At 39.8% G+C, this 21,841-nt stretch overlaps 1 protein-coding gene across 5 annotated transcripts in view; it reads right to left on the reverse strand.

Moving 5' to 3' along the window:
• Positions 1–21,841, reverse strand: part of ATM (ATM serine/threonine kinase) — a 170,611-nt gene that overhangs the window by 105,673 nt on the left and 43,097 nt on the right. For all 5 annotated transcript variants that reach the window (XM_053670385.1, XM_053670384.1, XM_053670387.1 and 2 more), the window contains 2 exons: positions 7,305–7,434; positions 6,348–6,547 (listed from right to left, as the gene is read on the reverse strand). In XM_053670385.1, the coding sequence (XP_053526360.1) occupies positions 6,348–6,547; positions 7,305–7,434 (330 nt within the window). The remainder of the gene's footprint in view (positions 1–6,347; positions 6,548–7,304; positions 7,435–21,841) is intronic.

The following is a 21,841-nucleotide window of genomic DNA, read 5'->3' on the forward strand; positions in this document are numbered from 1 at the left end:
GTTGGGGTTTAAGGCCTGAACAAGAATCTGGAACTACCTATGTTTCTACTCTCCCAAAATAATGTTTAGGGATAAAACTTCAACATTTAAAAACTATTCTATTAATAAATTTTAGGAAGCAGAGATAATCATGGACAGAAGAAGAAGTCAAATGCACTGACCTATCTTCCTATAAGGCAACCTGGTAAGGTTCTCTGTGGTATTACGACTATTTCTGAGAGCCAACAAATCATTTTCTGGCTTTTGTAAAATATCAGAAGACTTTTATCCTTATGTCTGGGAGGAACTCCAGTCCAAAGAATCCTCCTGTCCACCACAGATGAGAAATCAGTTGTCCTGGACACAATCTTGCTGTCCCAGCAGAAAACGGGCGGCAATTCCCTCTAGCGGGGAACACCCTGAGCCCTTCTCCCAAATGGCTTTTATTGGGAATGGAATGTGTAGGTGTAGACATGCATAGCTCATTAATGTCAAAAGGCTACAGTCATACAAACATGTATTAAATACACATAACAATGAAAGGAACACAGAGATTTGTCATAGGTCAGGTCTATTAGTTATGCTGATGGCACAAGGTCTTTAAGACATATTTCATAAGATAAGGAGTTTACTCCTTATACCTTGAACTTAAACGTCTGGTTTATATCACCACAGCTATACAACACAAAGTGCAGCAAGCTTCAAAGGATACAATGTATTTATTAGATCTGATTCCCACAAGGAACCCTCAGTGTTAGAGTCAGGTCATGTCTACCACCTGCATTACCTGGTTTTCCAGGGAGACTTACTAGCCCGTTTCAGAGCCTGTTCTCCAGGGGCTGCAGTCTTGGAAACCACAGAGTAGTATCCAATATCTCCCCCTTTTTTGCTTGTAATAGCGGCATAACCAAAAGCACTGCTGCCGCTGTAATCAACAGGGTTATCTGAGGCACAGCAGGCTTCAAAGGACCAAATGTACATTCTTTCTCAGGCAAGATTTGCCCCTGGAAGCCATTTGTTTCAGTACAAGGCCACAGCTGCCTCTGGCATTGTTTCCAGGCTGAGTCAGGTGTAGGGAGCAAAGCAGCCAAAAGATTAGAAGACTGTTTACAAATAGAATGAGGACAAAGCCGAAGGGTGAAGGTCTTTCTGCCCCTTCTCTGTAGACCCCTAAGTCCTTCCCAGATGACCATCTGTGACCGTGCCTGTCTTAGGTTGTCCTTCCCTCAAAGAATTTTACCCCGTCATTGGCTAACCAGTCCTCCACCCAGGGCCAAGCAGGGGGAAGTGAGGGAGGCAGGAGCTACACTCCTGCCAGGAGTATAGGTTCTATCTCCTTAGTGGCTCATGGCACCAAGGCCTTTTCACTCAGCCCTAGCAGTGGGACTCTTGTCCATTAGTCAGGTACAGTCCCTGAAACCAAACAGGATGGCTCCCATTACTTATCCATACGTAGAGGAATATTTCTTATTCCCTGTCATATATTATTAAAAAACATTACATTGGATCATTTTAAACATTTTGACATAAAAGTGATGTGTATGATGTTAATGAGTGTCTTGAAGTGCCTTAAACATTAAGCATCAAGAACAGCATTGCTCATTTACCAGGGGTGCAGACTTGAGCAAGAATTCTAAAAGAGACTCAACCTGCACACTTCCAAGAGATTCTAATTATTGGATGACCTGGCAAGTTTTCCACAATTCTGACTGGAAAAATCACAAGACGTGTCTGCCAATTTGCTGGGCCAGAGACTCTCCCCATATGTTCAGCAGGGCAAGGGCTGAGGAGATGGTGAGCATGGTCAGGAGATTAGTTACACGTAAGAATATTGAATAAACATTAAATGCATTAAGGTTAAGCAGGGAACCAGGTTTCCTACTGTTGAAAGAGGGAGCTAAAAATTCAGAGGAAAAAAAATAATAAATCCTATGCTGTTGGATTGGAAATGGAGATACCTACCAATAAATAGATAAAGATTGATGAGGTTAAGGCAGGAGGGGAATGATATCTTTAATATTTTCATCAAATTATAAATATAAATCTAATACTGAGGACAAATGAGACAAACCCAAAGTGAGAAACTGTAAGCAACAAGAGACTACACTATTAAAAAATAGGAAGATTAAGGGCCATGATAGAGGGGTAGGTAGATATACTGCGTCTCCTTGAACAACCAAAACAAGGATAAGAACAAATTTAAAAACAAAAATAACCAGAACTGCCAGAAAAGTGAACTGTATGGAAGTCCGACAACCAAGGTGTTAAAAAAGAAACATTCATTCAGACTGGTAGGAGGGGCAGAGATGGGCAGCCAGGGTGGAGAGGACAGATGGCAGGGCAGTGGCTGGCAGACCAGATGGTCCCACATTTGTGTGTGGATAAACCATGAGGAACAACTGGAGAGCAATACTGACCAAGCAAACCAGCACAGGGAAATAAAGCCTCAAAACCCCTGGCTATAAAAACTTGTGGGTGTTGTGGTGGCAAGAGAAACTCCCAGCCTTACAGGAGAGTTCACTGGAGAGACCCACAAGGTCCTAGAATGTACACAAAACCACACTCCCAGGAAACAATACCAAAAGGGCCCAATTGGCTTGTGGGGGGGGGGTGACTGGAAGCCCACCAAGAGCTGAGTTAGCAGCATTGCTCCCTCTCTGATTTTTACCCCACATATAGCACCATAGCAGAGCAAAGAGGGTTGCCTGGCCCTGGGGGATATCTAAGGCTCTGCCCCTTACAACATAGCAGTAGGGTGTAGACAAAAATATATGACCCAAATGAAAGAACAGACCAAAGCTCCAAAAATAGAACTAAGCAATGAACACTTCCGGCCAAGATGGAGGCGTAGGTGGAAACACTGTGCCTCTTTGCACAACCATGTTTAAAGACAACAAAGTTTTAGTAACATAAACGCAAACAAAGCACAGATAATTGGACTATACGGAAGTCCAACAACAATGAACCATTCAGCCAGACCGGTAAGAGGGGTGGAGCCAGCCGCTGAGCGGGGTTGGGCAAGAAAGATCCCCGGGACCAATCTAGGGCACAGGCAGCCGAGGGCGAATCCCAGGTGTGGGGTAGCAACCAGCGGACCCACTGAGGGCGCAAGGTGGCAGGCTGACCATGGTCACACACTCGCGTGCAGATAAACCAGGTAAAGGAGCAAGCAGTGACACAGACTGCGCAGGCCCCAGCGGGGCAAGAAGCAGCAGAGGGGACCGACATTGCCCCTCTTGGACCCCGCCCCCACATACAGGGTCACAACCCAGCAACAGGGTCGCCCCACCCTGCTGAACATATAAGGCTCCACACCTCATACATAACAGGCACGAAAAGACCAAAACAGGGCTCAAGAAGAACTCAAAGCCCCAAAGCCTATAACCCTAAGTGACCAAGAAATAGCCAACCTATCAGATGCATATTTCAAACACTGGTGATGAGGATACTCACAGAATTGGTTGATTTTAGTCACAAATCAGAGGAACATATGAAGGCTAAACTAATTGAAATGAAGGCAAATGCACAGGAAACCAATAGTGATGGAAAGGAAACTGGGACTCAAATCAAAGGAGTGGACCAGAAAGAGGAAAACAATGACCAAGCAGAAAAGTATAAAGAAACAAGAATTCAAAAAAATGAGGAGAGGCTCAGGAACCTTCAGGACATCTTTACACGTTCCAACATCTGAATTATAGGGGTACCAGAAGGGGAAGAGGAACAGCCACGAGTGGGAAACTTATTTGAACAGATAATAAAGGAGAACTTCCCCAATCTGGCAAAGGCAATAGACTTCCAGGAAATCCAGGAAGCTCAGAGAGTCCCAAAGAAGTTGCACCCAAGAAGGGACACACCAAGGCACATCATCATTACATTAGCCAAGATTAAAATGAGGGAGAGAATCCTAGAAGCAGCAAGAGATAAGGGGACAGTCACCTACAAAGCAGTTCCCATCAGACTGTCAGCTGATTTCTCAAAAGAGACCTTACAGACAAGAGTTGAGAAGAAGTATTCCAAGTCATGAAAGGCAAGGACCTACATCCAAGATTGGTCTATCCAGCAAAGCTTTCATTTAGAATGGAAGGGCAGATAAAGTGCATTTCTGATAAGGTCAAATTCAAGGAGTTCATCATCACCAAGCCCTTATTATATGAAATGTTAAAGGGACTTACCTAAGAAAAAGAAGATAAAAAAGATGAACAGTGAAAGGACAGCAAACTCACAGTTATTAACAACCATACCTAAAACAAAAGCAAACTAAGAGGACAGCTAGATCAGGAGCGGAACCATAGAAATGAAGATCACATGGAGGGTTAGCAACAGGGGAGTGAGAGAAGGAGAAGGAGGGAGAAGGTACAGAGACTAAGTAGCATAGACGGTAGGTAGAAAACAGATAGGGGGAGGGCAAAATTGTATGGGAAATATAGAATCTAAAGAACTTGAGACACATGGACATAAACTAAAGGGGGGGGAAATGGGGGGAGAGGGTGTGCAGGGTGGAGGGGAATGGAGGGGGGAATAGGACAACTGTAATGGCATAATCAATAAAATATATTTTTAAAAAAAGAACTAAGCAATGAAGAGAGAGCCAATCTATCAGCTGCAGAGTTCAAAACAATGGTACTCAGGATGCTCAAAGAATTGGTTGAGTATGGTCCCAAAATAAAGGAAAAAGTGAAGACTATGCAAAGTTAAATAAAGAAAAATATATAGGGAATCAACAGTAATGGGAAGGAATCTAGGACTCAAATCAACAATTTGGAGCAGAAGGAAGAAATAAACATCCAACCAGAAGAGAATGAAGAAATGACAATTCAAAAAATGTGGAGAGGCTAAGGAACCCGTGGGATCACTTTAAACATTCCAACATCTGAATCACAGAGGTGTCAGAAAATGAGGAGAGCAAGAAATTGAAAACTTATTTGAAAATAATGATGGAGAACTTTACCAATCTGTCAAAGGAAATAGATTTCCAGGAAGTCCAGGGAGCTCAGAAAGTCCCAAAGAAATTAGACACAAGGAAGCAAACACCAAGGCACATCATAATTATATTACCCAAGATGAAAATAAGGAGAGAATCTTAAAAGCAGAAAAAGAAGGGAGTTACCTACAAAGGAATTCCCATTAAACTATCAGCTGATTTCTCAAAAGAAACCTTACAGGTGAGAAGGGTTTGGAAAGAATTATTCAAAGTCTTGAAAGGCAAGGCCATACATCCAAGATTACTCTATCCAGCAAAGCTATCATTTAGAATGGAAGGGCAGATAAAGTGCTTCTCAGGTAAGGTCAAGTTAAAGGTTAAGGGCCTTATCTACGAAGAGAAAGATTAAAAAATATGAACAGTAAAATGACAACAAACTCACAAATATCAACAAACGAACCTAAAAAAAAACCAAACTAAGTAAATACGTAGAACAAGAACAGAACCATAGAAATGGAGATCACATGGAGGATTATCAGTGGAGAGGGGGCATGGAGAAAATAGGAGAAAAGGTACAGGGAATAAGAAGCACAAATGAGAGCTAGAAAATAGAGAGAGGGAGGTTAAGAATAGTAATAGTCAATGTTGAAACCAAAAAACGTGTATGTACAACCCATGGACATGAGCTAAATGGGAAGGGGCAATGCTTGTGGGAGAGGGTGAGCAGGATGGAGGGAAATAAAGGGAAGGAAAAAAATGGGATGAATGTAAGAGCATAATCAATAAAATATATTTTAAAAATAGCAAGATCAACAAGAGTAAGGAAAGACTAAGGAACTATTCCAAAACAAAAGAAACTGAACAGACCTGAAAACTAAAAGTGTTAATACAATGTTATATTTCTGATGATGATACCATGGTTATAGAACATACACACTGAAGGTTCAAGATGAGTCAGAAAAAAAGATGTGTGTGTAGAGAGAAAGAGAGAATGATAAGGTAAATGTGATAAATGTTAACTATAGAAGCTTGTGACAGGAATACAAAGTTCTTATAGTACTATAACTTTAGTGTCACTTTGCAATTACATCAAAAAAATTTAAAGCATTTAAACTAAAGGCAAGATTCAGACTTTAAGTGCAATGCTACATAAGCACTAGCTTTACATTTAGAATCTGTGTTTCTTGGCCTATTAAAAAAAACATAATTAATTATACCTAAAATAATAAATCTATCCAAAGACCATCTAAGTTTTAATGTTTCAGTTCAGTTTCCACTTACATTCTTTTTTCATAGAACATTAAATGAAAAAGGATATCTGTAACTAGTCTCAGATTCATTTTTCAAGAAAGAAATTTCAATCACTATGTGATTCTTATGTCAGTCCATTCTATTTACCTGCAAATCCAGACAGAACTGAAGAGAGTTTTCATTTCACTGAACTCACCATGTGTAGGTGCAGAGGTTTAGTAGGGTCTAGGGTGCTAGAATCAGTTAACAGTAACAATTTCCTCCGAATATCCGCTGCTCTAAATGACACAGTAGTGGTCGGAGCAGCAGTTACACACACACACAAGAACTTGAGCATGTCTAAAAAAAGGAGATCTTGCTTTGACAGATGTTCTTCAGCTAAAGGACTCATGGCACCTAAAAATAAAAAGCACTTACTAAAACAAAGAGACGGGCACAATAACCATATACACTGACCATTAACTCAAATATCCTCCTATCAAAAAAGAAAAAGTATATGAAAAACAAAATTATGGTTAAAATGATTATCATACACTAAAAGCTTCAAAATTCTTCATAAAACATTACTGTAGGATTCTATCATCAAGAAACAACCTATGGATAATCTAACAAGATAAACGTTCACAGCTGTACTGTTAATTATAGGAAAATAAGAATCCAAATTCGTAACAGTAAACTACAGTCAAGTGAATTACAGTATATATGTTAACTAGGATATTATGGAGCCATTAAAAAGTATGTTTATCAATACAAATAGTTAAATGAAAAAAGGCTCATAATTAATGTTAAAACAAACAAGGTATAGAAAAGACATATGAAAGTCAACGTTGATTATGATATTCAGAGGGTCTAGAGGGAAATACAGAAAAAGGTTAAAAGGGATGGCATTATAGGTGCTTTATCACTCTCCTGCTTTCTATTTTGAAAAAAACTAACAGGATTTTTTACTAATTATTTTAATTTTTCTCAGTAAAGAACAGAAAATAAATTCAATTAAAAATTAGAGAATCTAAAAGGCATGAAAAGAAACAATCTAATAGACTACACCAGAAGGAAATAAAATGAGCATAAAATAAGTAACTATGAGGCTTTTTGAAAGTCCAAATCAATATGAAGAGGTACAAGAAATCCCGCATCGTAAATATATATTTACCAATACTAAGCTGGTTCTCTCCAGGTTCACTTGCATCACTAACACTACTAGCAGGGTAATCATTTTCATCAGTGTCATCCTCCGTTGATTCTACTTGTCCATTTTCAGGTGGCTTTTTGATAAAGGATACCTTTAAAGGAGAAAAGTGTTTTTTAAAGTTGGCTTCTTTCAGAAGCAAGTTGTATTTAAAATTCACATGCTCAAGTGTTTCAACATTCATGTATATGAACACTGCAGTATTATTTCTATTACATCTACAACAATAGGAAAATGGATATAAACTGTAATTTATCTGTGGTAACATAATAAAATTCAATCCTTACAAATAATATCTTAGACTAAGACTTTTTAAAAAAATACTTTATATTTAGAGAGAGGGGAAGGGAAGGAGAAAGAGAGGGAGAGAAATATTGATGTGTGGCTGCCTCCCACACACCCCTTACTGGGGGCCCAACCTGGCCCATAACCCAGGCATGTGCCCCGACTGGGAACTGAACCTGCAATCCCCTGGTTTGCAGTCTGGTGCTGAATCCACTAAGCCACACCAGCCAGGGCAGACTAAGACATTTTATATTACTCAAAATTGATAAGGGTGTGGAAAAAGTTTAAACTTATATGACTTTTTCAGGACAATTACTATATCCATCCAAAATAAAATTCATATTCCTTCTGAACAGGATATATTTCTAGAATATATCCTACATCCTTCATAGGTACAAATGTAAGTAGATAAAAGAATCTTTGCCACTCTTTATAACAAACAAACAAACTAATACAATGTTAATTAACATCAGATGTGCCGCTGGACTTCCAGTTCAGATGTCAGACTACTTAAATGTGGTACTCGCATCCTCCCAGAACCCCCCCCCAAATTACAACTAAACTACAAAAAACCATTATTCAGAACCACCTGAACTCTAGCTGAACAGGAATCTTATAACTAAGGATATACCAAAGAAACCACATCCAAACTGGTAAGGGGGCAGAGAGGCAGATTGAGCTGGTCCCGCAACTGCATATAAAAAATCAGGAGGGGTACCTTGACTAAGGAGATTCTCCTGAGGAGCTAAGGGTCCCAGCCCCACACCATACCACAAAGCCAGAGTTCCAGTGCTAGGAAGACAAGTCCCCATAAAGTCTGGCTATGAAAACCAGGAGAGACTGTGGTTGAGACAGAGGGTTGAATGGTCTCACTTCCTCTGAGGTGCAGTACTGGGGCAGCAGCTCAAAAGGCACCAAGGACACATGAGGAAAAAAATAAATTGTCTGGATTTGTGGTGAGGACTGGAAGAGCAGCTATTACCCAGACAGAAGTATTGGCAGAAGTTACCAAGAACCATATGTAAGTCTCCATAAACCTAAGACTATTCACCCCACCCTGGTGATTCCCTAAAACTGTGTCCTACCAACTTGTGAGCCCACCCAAGCAACTTCTAGTGGCTTTTATATACAAATGGCTTATCTTGGCTCATGCTAATAACTTTTCTAAAATCTGTAAAAGGTTCACAAACACTAAACAAGTAGGATCTGGCTTCAACATGCCCTGTACCAGGAAATTGTGATCCTGGCCTTGGTTCACAGCACACACTCTCCCCATCACATCATGACCCAGCACACCTAGCAGCCATAAGCAGATCACTTTCAAGCAGGGCACAGGCAGCAGCTGACCTTAGTCTGCTCATCTCAGGAGGTCCCATAGTCAGTGCGCCAGGGAGACAGCTTCAGACCACCAGGGGGCACCATGGAACCAGCTGGTGCAACCATCTCCATGAGCAACACATTCAAAGGGTGAACTCACTGGGTACCTGAGCCTCGTTGAAGCAAGTTCTACTTCATAGAGTTAGACCCTACACAGCAGCTCTTCCATTGTAGTTATGCATGTCCTTGCAATCAACTGACATGGAAGTAAATCCCTTCCACTGACTTGCCAAAGACAATCAAGGCTCGGCTACAACAGGAAGATACACACAGCCCGCGGCAGGATGCAATGGAAGCACCCAACTGGAGTGACCAGGGTGGCTATGTCAGTAGGCCCCTAGAGCATTTTTACTAAATAAGGCCACTCTACCATGACTGGGAGAGGTAGCAACTCTATCTAAAACATAAGGACAGAGGCAAATAAAATGAGAAAACAAACAAACATGTCCCAAAAAAGACAATAAAACAAAATACCAAAAAAGAAATAAAATGAAAACAAGCAATGTACCAGATACAGAGTTCAAAACAATGGTTAAAAAGGATACTCAAGGAACTTACAGTAAGAGTAGATGAATTCAATGAGAACTTCAATAAGAGATAGGAAACATAAAAACAAAAATAGAAAATATTAAAAAGAACTACACAGAAATGGAAAATACATGAACCAAAGTGAATAAACATTAGAAGGAATCATCATTAGAGTAGATGAAGCAGAGAATTAAACCAGCAAACTGGAAGATAAAGAAGCAAAAAACAATCAAAATAGCAAAAAAAAAAAAAAAGAATCCAAACTGAGGACAGTCTAATGAGCCTGGGACAACATCAAGTGTACTACCATATGTATCATAGGGTGTCTCCCATAAAATGAAGAGACAGCAAAAAATGGAAAACCACCCTGGCTGGTATAGCTCAGTGGATTGAGCACAGGCTGTGAACCAAAGGGCCACTGGTTCAATTCCCAGCCAGGGCATATGCCTGGATTGCAGGACAGGTCCCCAGTGGGGGCTGATGAGAGGTAACCACACGCTGATGTTTCTCTCTCTCTTTCTCCCTCCCTCTAAAAATAAATAAATAAGATCTTTAATATATATATATATATAGAGAGAGAGAGAGAGAGAGAGAGAGAGAGAGAGAGCGCAATCCTATTTAAAAAAAATGAAAACCTATTCGAAAAAATAATGATTAAAAAATTCCCTGATCTGGTGAAGGAAATAGACGTACGAATACAGGAAGTGCACAGTCCCAAAGAGAATGAATGCAAAGAGGCTCACATCAAGGCACATTATAATGAAAACACCAAAGGTTAAAAACTCTTAAAAGCAGAAAGACTCTTGAAGGCAGCAAGAGAAAAGGAGCTAGTTATCTACAAAGAAAGTCCCGTAAGACTTGGCAGACAATTTCAAAACAGAAACTTTGCAGGGCAGAAAGAATTGGCACAAAATATTCAAATTGATCAGAAAGAAACAAGAACCCACAACCAAGATTACTCTACCAAGCAAAGCTACCATTTAGAATCACAGAACAAACACACAGATTCCAGGACAAGAGAAGCTACAGGAGTTCATCACCACAAAACCAGAAGAATAAAAGAAGTTGGACAGTATGAATAATAAAATGGTAATAAATACATATCTACTATTTATTACGTTAAATGCCCCAATCAAAAGACATCTGGGATACAAACAGACTGAAAAAGTGTAGGGATGGAAACTGATATTCTACAGCAAAAAAAACAAAAAAAAAGGAGTAGAAATACTTAAGCCAGTTAAAACAAAGGCTATAACCAGAGGCAAAAAAAGATGCAGCAATTCTACTTAAGGGTATATATCCAAAGAAAACCAAAACACTAAAATGAAAATACATATGCATCCATATGTTGTTCATTGTAGGATTACCTACAATAACCAAGATATGAAGTCATCTAAGTGCCCATTAACAGATGAATAAATAAGTAGAACTGGTACGTGTATACAATGGAATATGGCTCAGCCATAAAAAAAAAAAAAGAATGAAATACTGTCATCTGCAACAATATGGTAGGACCTAGAGGGTAGTTTGCTGAGTGAATTAAGTCAGAGAGAGAAGGACAAATGCTATACGATTTTACTTATGTGTAATGTAGTCTAAACCACAAAAGAAATGACCCTGAACAGAAACACATTCATAGATACCAAACAACATTTTGACTGCTGCCAGATGGGAGCGCCCTCCTACAATCGCTCTGCTGGAGGGTGATTAAGAAGATGAGTGAAAGAGATGAAGTGATTAAAATACGAATTGGTAGTGACAGAATAGCCATGAGGATATAAAGTATAACACAGAAAATATAGGGAGCTACCCAAGAGACTTCCAGCCAAATGGAGGCGCAGGTTGACACACTGTGCCTCCTCACACAACCAAAAGAAGGACAACAGCAAATTTAAAAACAAAAAACAACAGAACTGACAGAAAATCAAACAATATGGAAGTCCAACAACCAAAGAGTTAAAAGAAACATTCATTCAGACCAGTAGGAGGGGCAGAGAAAGGCAGCTGGGTGGAAAGGACTCATGGCAAGGCTGTAGCTGAAGGACCAAACAAGGTGGTGGTTTACAGACTGGGCAGTCCCACATTTGGGTGCAGATAGAACAGGAGTAACAACTGGGGAGTAACACAGACCACACAGCCAAACATTCCAGTGCATGGAAATAAACCCTAAAGCCTCTGACTGAAAACACTCATGGGGGTTAAGGCAGCAGCAGGAGAAACTCCCAGCCTCACAGGAGGGTTCATTGGAGAGACCCACAGGGTCCTAGAATGTACACAAGACCACCCTCACCCTCCAAATCAGCACCAGAAGGGCCCAGTTTGATTGTGGGTATCCGGGGAAGTAACTGAAAACTAGCAGAGAGAGAAGCAAGCTGCACTGTTCCCTCTCAGACCCCTCCCCCTCATACAGCATCACAACATAGCAATCTGGGTTGCCTCACCCTGGTGAACACCTAGGGCTCTGCCCCTTACTACATAATAGGCGTGCCAAGACAAAAAAAATGGCACAAATGAAAGAACAGTTCAAAGCTCCAAAAAAAAATACAACTAAGCAATGAAGAGATAGCCAACCTATCAGATGCAGAGTTCAAAACACTGGTTATCAGGATGCTCCAGGAACTCACTGGGTACTTCAACACCACAGAAAACACTTGGGCAGCAATGAAGGCTGAATTATGTGGAATAAAGAAAAATATACAGGGAACCAACATTGACGGGAAGGCAACCAGGACTCAAATCAGTGGTTTGGAGCAGAAGGAAGAAAGAAACATCCATCCAGAACAGAATGAAGAAACAAGAATTCAAAAAAAAATGAGGAGAGGCTGAGGAACCTCCAGGACATCTTTAAACATTCCAACATCCAAACCATGGGAATGCCAGAAAGAGAAGAGGAAGACCAAGAAACTGAAAACATATTTGAACATACAGTGAAGAACTTCCTCAATCTGGCCAAGGAAACAGGCTTTCAGGACGTCCAGGAAGCTTAGAGAGTCCCAAACAAGTGGGGCCCACGGAGGTACACACCAAGGCACATCATTATTACGTTAGCCAAGAATAAAATGAAGGAGAGAATCTTAAAAGCAGCAAGAGAAAATGAGAGAGTTACCTACAAAGGAGCTCCCATTAGACTATCAGCTGATTTCTCAACAGAAACCTTATAGGCAAGAAGGTGCTGGAAAGAGGTATTCCACGTCATAAAAGGCAAGGACCTACATCCAAGATTACTCTATCCAGCAAAGCCATCATTTATAATAGAAGGGCAGATAAAGTGCTTCTCAGATAAGGTCAAGTTAAAGGAGTTCATCTTTACTCAGCCTTTGTTATATGAAATGTTAAGGGGCTTATCTAAGAAAAAGAAGATCAAAAGTATGAACAGTAAAATGACAACATACTCACAGCTATTAACAATTGAATCTAAAACAAACAAACAAACAAACAAACAAAGCAAACAACTAGAACAGGAAACAAGTCTCAGAAATGGTGATTACGTGAAGGGTTATCAGCAGGGGAGTGGAAGGGGTAAAGAGGGGGAAACGTACAGAGAATAAGTAGCATAAATGGTAGGTAGAAAATAGACAGGAGGAGGTTAAAGGAAATGTAGAAACCAAAGTACTATATCTAAGGACTTAAAGAAAATGTAGAAGCCAGAGAACTTACACAAATGACCCATGGACATGAATTAAAGGGGGGGTATGGAGGTGGGAGAGGGTGTGCAGGGTGGAGGAGAATAACGGGGGAAAATGGAAAAAGTGTAGTAGCATAATCAATAAAATATATTTTTTAAAAAATGAAACAAAAAAAAGAAAATATAGTTAATAATAGTGTGATAACTGTATAGTATCAGATGGGTACTAGATTTTGGGGGGTAATTACTCTGTAAATTATATAAATGTCTAATCACTTGACTGTACACATGAAACTAATATAATATTGTACATCAAATATAACTGAAAAATGAAAAAAATTTTTAAAAAGAAGATCGCATGGGCTAAAATGACAAATATATTATATCCATATAAGAAAATATCAGACTAGTCATTAAAAAATAAAGGTGTAGCACTATGTACAGACATTAAAAAGTAACCCAGATTTATTATTAAACAAAATTAATCCAGTTACAGAAAAATTTTTTCACTCATTAGATATGTGAATATCCACCCTGTGGGCCAGGCACTTTTCCAGAAAAAAAATGCATCTTAGAAGCCCTTTTATATGGAAGAGGAAAAATAAATACCATGATGAGAATATGTTGTTTGTTTGGATTTTTTATTATTTTTAAGAATAGAAATCTGTTTCAATTAGTATCTAATCATCCACTCTATTTTTTATTAAGAAATTAAAAGCCAAGCACTATACTAGGTATTGATGTAAAGAAACAATGAAACATATCCGCCCCCAACCAAATAACTTTAATTTGCACATTTTAAAAACCATAAGATACCATATGTTGTGAATTGCATCTTGATTTAGGAGAGTTTTCAGTGAAAAAAAAATGCACCTTAGAATCAATGAGGAGAATAAAAAATTTCTGTGGAGTAGGTGGAAGCTACACACAGATTCACAGCTAAACTACAGAGCAACCAACCTGAATGACCAACTGAAAGACAGCTGGAAAGTAGTAGTGTATCTAAGGATTTAAAGAAGAAGCTACACAGAGGCTGTCAGGATGGACAGAGATGCAGCGAGGGCTGGTCATTGCACCCAGGTACAGTGGCTGAGAAAGGCAGAGGGATATCTCAACTGCAAAAGCCCCTCCTTAGGATCGTGGAATTTCAACCCCATGCCAGGACCTCCAAACCAGAGCATCAAGTCCAAAAAGAGGAGCCTGCATAGCATCTAGCAGTGAAAATCAGGGGGTGCTCTGCTGGAAAAAAGAGCGAATCTGCTAAAATCCCAGGTGCTCTGCTAAAGGTGCAACACATAGGAGCTTGCTCCTAGGCACTCACCTGGGGCTCTGATAGAAGAAGGAGACTTAAGGTATATGGAACCCATAACGAGAAGACTTCCACTGAGATCTGAAGGGTCAGCCGCTGAGGTTCCAGTCATGAGGCAACATCCCACACAACTCTCATGGACTATCTTCCAGGCTCAGGCACTCCTATCCTTGCAGCATAAGTTGGGGACTGCACTAACCCAGTCCTCCAAATACTGGCAGCACTACCCTGCCAAGCTCGAGTCAGGCAGAAAGTACTGTTGGTTGAGCTGAACAAAGACCTGAGGTGCACTTTTCTAGGAGAAAATATAAGTAGATTTTCAAACAAACACTGAACTGAGTGGCTTTAGAACAGGGGCCAATCTTCTCTGTTCTGTGGTTTAGGCAGGTGCCAACACCAATGAAAGAATCCACTGTCAGACTCTGGCAGCGCGGCTGTGGAGCCTCCACTCCCACAGGCCTGTACGACCCTCAGTAGAGGGCTACTGTGATTTGCATTCCTGATTCCATTTGGCCTGGTTGCGCTGGGCATAAGTGCCATGGCGGGGAGCATGAAATGCAGCTCAGAGCTGGAACGTTTGGAATGTGGCTCAGTTGGGGTCTCTGACGCTTGGCTGTGAAGCAAGGGGGATATGTGCCACTTGCTCCCCTCACAAGGGCTAGTGTCATCCCCAAAGAAAGACCGCCTTAATCTATTTTTATAAGTCCCCTGGCCCCATCCTGCTGGGCTCATTTTTTGCAGGCTGGAGGCGACTCTGCTCAGAGCTGGGATGGTCGAAGAGCACCTATTTCAGAGGCTATAGTCTGGGGCTCAACCAGTGTGGCTACACAGCTAGGGGAGGACTACAGCTCATGCCCCCCCATTCACGGCACAGCCAGTGCTACCCCCAAGAGAAGGTTTTCTTGATATATTTACCACCCAAGTTCTGGTGGCTCCACCCTGCCAACCTTGCTCCTGCAGAGACTGCTGGCTGCAACCAACCTGAACTTGTGGTATACTCCTCCTAAAGGTACTAGCAGAAACTGAATGGTATGGCTCAGGAGTAGGAGCCATGTTCTCCCCATTGAGTCCCTGACTACACTGCCCAAGTAGGGGGCTCACTAGTCCCATCCTCCAGACCCAGCTGCCATGCCCAGGCAAGTTTGAGTCTGTGTGGAAAGGTCAGTGAAGTATGGCCTGCATGGGCCCACTCTAGAGCCTTTCTTCATAAGACTCTGGAGGAAGTCCAGGCAACCTCAGAATGGACAAAGAAGCTGACAGGTGAACACCAACCTCAGAAACCCTTGGATGTTTACTGACATGCCCCCAGCTCAGGGGTCTAGGAAGCTGATCCTGGTACTTAGCCAGGCCCCTTCCACACATGCCCAGGCAAATTCAACACACTCACAAACAGTGAACAGCAGGGTAGTGCCAGACAAGTAGCCGAAGGACAGTTATACATAATGTCTGACATGCATGTGCTCTGGAGCCCTGGCCAAGGGGCCTAAAACCAACATATCCTGTGTCTGGCTTCAAACCATACCAGAGTTTGACCCAACTAGCCACACAAAAGGCACGGCCAACGGGGGAATCTAGACCCTGCTGGGAACAACTCTGCCTTGAGGGGCACCTAATTAATAGCAACTCATACATGGTGAACGAGGTATATCCTTACAGTAAGCCAGCCTGAAAGATAACACTAGCCATGCCCAAAGCATTCAAGACTCAACTACAACAGCAGAGGGCACACAACTGACACAACCATCATTTATGAAGCACCCAGCTCAGGTGATCCAGAAGATCATGTCACTGAGACCTACAGACGCATACATAAGAAAGTCGTCATAAGAAGCCTGGTAGTCACAGATCTACTTAATACACAGAAACAAATACACAAAGGCAGACAAACTAAGGAGACAAAGAAATATACCCTAAATGGAAGAACAAGAGACATCCCCAGAAAAAGAATGAAATGAAACAGAAGCAACAAAAATACTGAATACGAGTTTTAAAAAGTGATTGACAGAATGCTCAGGACATTAGGAGAAGAATGGATATGAGTGAGAACTTAAATGAAGACAGAGTAAGCATTAAAAAGGACTGGGAAACCATAAATAAACCATTCAGCAAGGAAGGATACAGTATCTGAAATAAAGAATACACTAGAAGGAATCAACAGCAGATAAGATGAAACAGAGGACCGAATCAGCAATTTAGAGGACAAGATTACAAAAGGCACCAAAGCACAGCATGAAAAAGAAAGCCCTGACTGGGTTGGCTCAGTTGGTTTGGCATTGTCCTGCAAAGCATCGCCGGATCACTTCCATGTCAGGGCACGTGCCTGGGTTGTAGGTTCACTCCCCAGTCAGGGTGCATACAAGAGGCAACCGATCGCTGTTTTTCTCTCACACTGATGTTTCTCTTCCTCTGTTTCTCCCTCTGTTCCCATCTTGCTAAAAATAAAATCTTTAAAAAAAGATAATTTTTTAAAATGAAGAAAGTCTAAGGGACTCCTGGGACATTATCAAGTATAATAAGAAATGCATCATAGAGGTACCTGAATGAGAAAAGAGTGAAATTATAGAGAACCTGCTTCAAGAAATACTGGCTGAAAATATCACTGACCTGTGAAGACACACAAATTTAGGAAAGCCCAGAGGCCTGAGACATGATGAAACCAAAGAGGCCCCACCAAGATACATCATTAAACTGCAAATGCTTACTGACAGAGAGAATCTTAAAAGCAGCCAGGAAGAGATAGTTATCTATAAGGCAGCTCCAATAAGGCTGCCAGCTGATTTCTCAAGAGAAACACTTTAAGCCAGAGGGACTGGCATAAAATAGTCAAAATAATAAAAATCAAGGACATACAACCAAAACTATCCAACAAAGGCTATCATTTAAAATTCAATGCAAAATAGTTTTCCAGATTAAAAATACAACAAAGAAAATTACCACTAAACTAGTATTATAAGAAATATTAAAGGGAATGCTTCAAGAACAGAGAGAGGGAAATAGGTATACAGAAAAAAAAGTCAATAAATAAGTAACTATTCTAATAACTTTAAATGTAAATGGATTAAATGTTCTAATAAAAAAACATAGGATAGCTGAAAGAATAAGAAAACATAGCCCATATATATGCTATCACAAGAGACCCACCTCAGAAAAAAAGGTTCACACAGACTGAAAGTTAGAGAATTGAAATAAATAATCCATACAAATACAAACAAAAAAAAGCGGGGGAGCAATACCTATACCTGACAAAACTGATTTCAAAACAATAGCCGTTAACAAGAGACAAAAGTCACTACATAATACTAAAGGGACTGACTCAACAAGAGGATATAACCCTTATAAACATACAGGGTCTGGCAGAAGTAATGCCTGTGAGGTAGGTAAAGTAACAATTTATAGTTACTTTAAATTGTTATAGCCCAGCTGTAATAATTTATAGTTTTATTTTGAACATTTCACCTAAAATGTCATATGGTGTGCTTGAGTGTGATATTGTTATGTTACAGAATTTCACGCTTATGACTTTGTAATAAAAGATTCTGTAATAAAAAAGGGGCACTATTTGTGCCAGATCCTGTATATACAACAGAGAAGCACCAAAATATAAAGAAAATCTTGTTTGACATTAAAGAAGAGATTGACAGCAATGCAGTCACAGTAAAGGATTTTAGCAACCCACAGCCATCAATAGATAGATCTTCCAAACAAAATAAACAAGGAAAAGCAACCTTTAAAAAAAAAACCACACAATAGATCAAATAGATTTAATTGATATTTACAGAACATTTCACTGCACAGCACCAGAATATACATTCTTCTCAAGTGCACATGAAATATTCTAAAAGATAGACTACATATTAGGATACAAGACAAGTCTTAACAAATTCAAGAACACTGTAATCATATCAAACATCATCTCTGACCACAATAGCATAACTACAACTCCCCTTGCAAAAAGCAAACCCCAAAATCATGCAAACAGCACAGGTTAAACAATGCATTTTTGAGCAATGAATGGGTTATCAATGAGATCAAGGAAGTAATAAAAAAATTACCTGGGAACAAATGAAAATGAACACACAAAGACCGAAAACCTATGAGACATAGCAAAAGCAGTCCTGAAAAAGAAGTTCACAGCATTACAGGACTACCTCAAGAAGCAAGGAAAATGTCAAATAAATATTTTGAGCTCTAAAAGAGCAAGAAAAAGAACAACAAACAAACTCAGGAAAAAGTAGAAAGTAGGAAATAATAAAGATCAGAGCATAAGTAAATGACATAGAGACAAAAATATATAAAATTACAAGGAAACCAACAGCTGATTTTTTTAAAAGATAAACAAGACTGACAAACCTTTAAACCACACTTATCAAGTAACAGGGAGTGAGGACCCCCAAAAATAATATCAGAAATAAAGAGAAGTAAAAATTGATATCACACAAATAAAAAGAATTATGAAAAAAATACTATGAACAACTGTATGCCAATAAATTCAACAACCTACACTAAGTGGATAAATTCCTAAACGTACACTCTTCCAAAACTGAATCAGGAAAAATGACAAAACCTGAATGGACCTATTACAACTAATGAAATAGAACCAGTAACCAAAAAACTCTCAGCAAACAAAAGTGCCACACTAAATGGCTTCAGAGGTGAATTTTACCAAACATTCAGAGAAAGACTTACACCTATTCTGGCAGCTGGTAGACAGGGCAAGGTGACTGCTGATGGAGAAAGGGGTCCCACATTTGCATGCGGATAACCAGGAGGAAGAACATGGAGCAAGATAGACCATGCAACCGAGGGTCCCAGTGAGGGAAAATAAAGCCTCAAAACTTCTGACTGAAAAAACCTGTGAGGGTTGTGGTATCAGGAGAAACTCCCAGCCTCACAGGACAGTTTGTTGGAGAGATCCACAGGGTCCTAGAATGTACACAAGCCCACCCTCGCCCCCCAAATCAGCACCAGAAGGGCCCAATTTGATTGTGGGTAGCCAGGGAAGTAACTGAAAACTAGCAGAGAGCAGAGCAAGCAGCACTGTTCCCTCTTGGACTCCTCCCCACTGACAGCATCACAACATAGTGACCTGAGTTGCCCCACCCTATGAACACCTAACACTCCACCCCTTACTACTTAACAGGCACACCACAACAACAACAACAAAAAAAAAGCCCAAATGAAGGAACAGTTTAATGCAACTAAGCAACGAAGAGATAGCCAACCTATCAGATGCAGTGAAAACACTGGTAATCAGGATGCTCACAGAATTGGTTGAGTATAGATGCAAAATAGAGGAAAAAATGAAGGCTATGAAAAGTAAGATAAAGGAAAATGTATAGGGAACCAACACTGATGGGAAGGAAGGCCACCAGGACTCAAATCAGTGGTTTGGAGCAGAAGGAAGAAACATACAACCAGTACCAAATGAAGAAATAAGACTTCAAAAAAATGAGGAGGGGCTGAGGAACCTCCAGGACATCTTTAAATGTTCCAACATCCAAACCATAGGAGTGCTGGAAAGAGAAGAGGAAGAAAAAGAAATTGAAAATGTATTTGAACAAATAGTGAAGGAGAACTTCCTCAATCCGGCCAAGGAAACAGGCTTTCAGGAAGTCCGGGAAGCTCAGAGAGTCCCAAAGAAGTTGGACCCAAGGAGGAACACACCAAGGCACATCATAATTACATTACCCAAGATTAAAATGAAGGAGGGAATCTTAAAAGCAGCAAGAGCAAATGAGAGAGTTACCTAGAAAGGAGTTCCCATTAGAGTATCAACTGATTTCTCCAAAGAAACCTTACAGGAATGAAGAAGGTGCTGGAAAGAGGTATTCCAAGTCATGAAAAGCAAGGACCTACACCCAAGATTGCTATATCCAGCAAAGCTTTCATTTAGAATGAAAGAGCAGATAAAGTGCTTCCCAGATAAGGTCAAGTTAAAGGAGTTCATCATCACCAAGCCAGTATTATATGAAATGTTAAAGATACTTATCTAAGAAAAAGATAAAAAATATGAACAGTAAAATGACAACAAATTCACAACCATCAACAACCAAACCTTTAAAAAAAGTAACAAAAACAAACTAAGCAAACAACTAGAACAGGAACCGAATCACAGAAATGGAGATCACATGAAGGGTTATCACTGGGGGAGTGGGAGAGGGATAGAGGGGTAAAAGGTACAGGGAATAAGTAGCATAAATGGTAGGTGGAAAACTGACGGGGGAGGTTAAGAATAGTACAGGAAATGTAGAAGCCAAAAAACTTATATGTTCTTTGCAGGGTGGAGAGGAATAAAGTGGGGTAAATGGGACAACTGTAATAGCATAATCAATAAAATATATTTAAAAAGAAAAAAAAGACTTACACCTATCCTTTTCAAACTATTTCAAGAAATTGAAGAAGGAAAACTCCCAAGTTGATTTTATTAGGACAGCATTATTCTAATTCCAAAAGCAGATAAAGGCACTAAAAAGGAAGAAAATTATAGGCAAATATCCTTCATGAACACAGATAGTAAAATCCTCAACAAATTATTAGCACACAGAATCCAGCAAAACATTTAAAAGATCACATACTAAGATCAAGTAAGATTTATTCTGGGGACAAAAAATTGGTACAATATTTTCAAACCAATAAATGTGACATACCACATAAACAAAATAAAAGATAAAAATCACAGATTGCATTAATAGATACAGAAAGAGAATTGGATAAAATGCAGCATGTATTCATGATCAAGACTCTCAGCAAAACAGGAATAGAGGGCTCACACCTCAACACAATGAAGGCCATATACGACAAAATCACAGACACCATCATACTCCATGGGCAAAACTAAAAGCATTTTCCTTAATATCAGGATCAAGACAGGGAAGCAAGCTTTTCACCACTCTTATTTAAAATAGTACTGAAGTCCTAGCCACAGCAATCAGACAAGAAGGAGAAATAAAAGGCATCCAAACTGGAAAAAAGGAAGTATAATAGTCCTTATTCACACATAATATAATATTGTACATAGAAAACCCTAAAAACTCTACCCCAAACTACTAGATTTAATAAATAAATTTGGCAATGTAGCAGAATATAAAATTAATATCCAGAAATCAGCGGTATTTTCATACACCAATAGTGGACTCTCAGAAACAGAAATTAAGAAAACAATACCATTTACTACTCCAACAACAACAAAAAATAAGGTACCTAGGGATAAATTTAATCAAAGCAGGTTTCTGTACTCAGAAAATTATAGGATACTGCAGAAAACAAAATAAGGAATATACAAGTAAGTGGAAGCATATACCATGTTCATGAATTGGAAGAATTATCATCATTAAAATGTACATATTACCTAAAGCAATCTATACATTCAGTGTAATT

The sequence above is a fragment of the Artibeus jamaicensis genome, unplaced genomic scaffold, assembly GCF_021234435.1.
Source record: "Artibeus jamaicensis isolate MK-2021 breed Jamaican fruit bat unplaced genomic scaffold, CSHL_Jam_final contig_585, whole genome shotgun sequence".
NCBI classification, from domain to species: domain Eukaryota; kingdom Metazoa; phylum Chordata; class Mammalia; order Chiroptera; family Phyllostomidae; genus Artibeus; species Artibeus jamaicensis.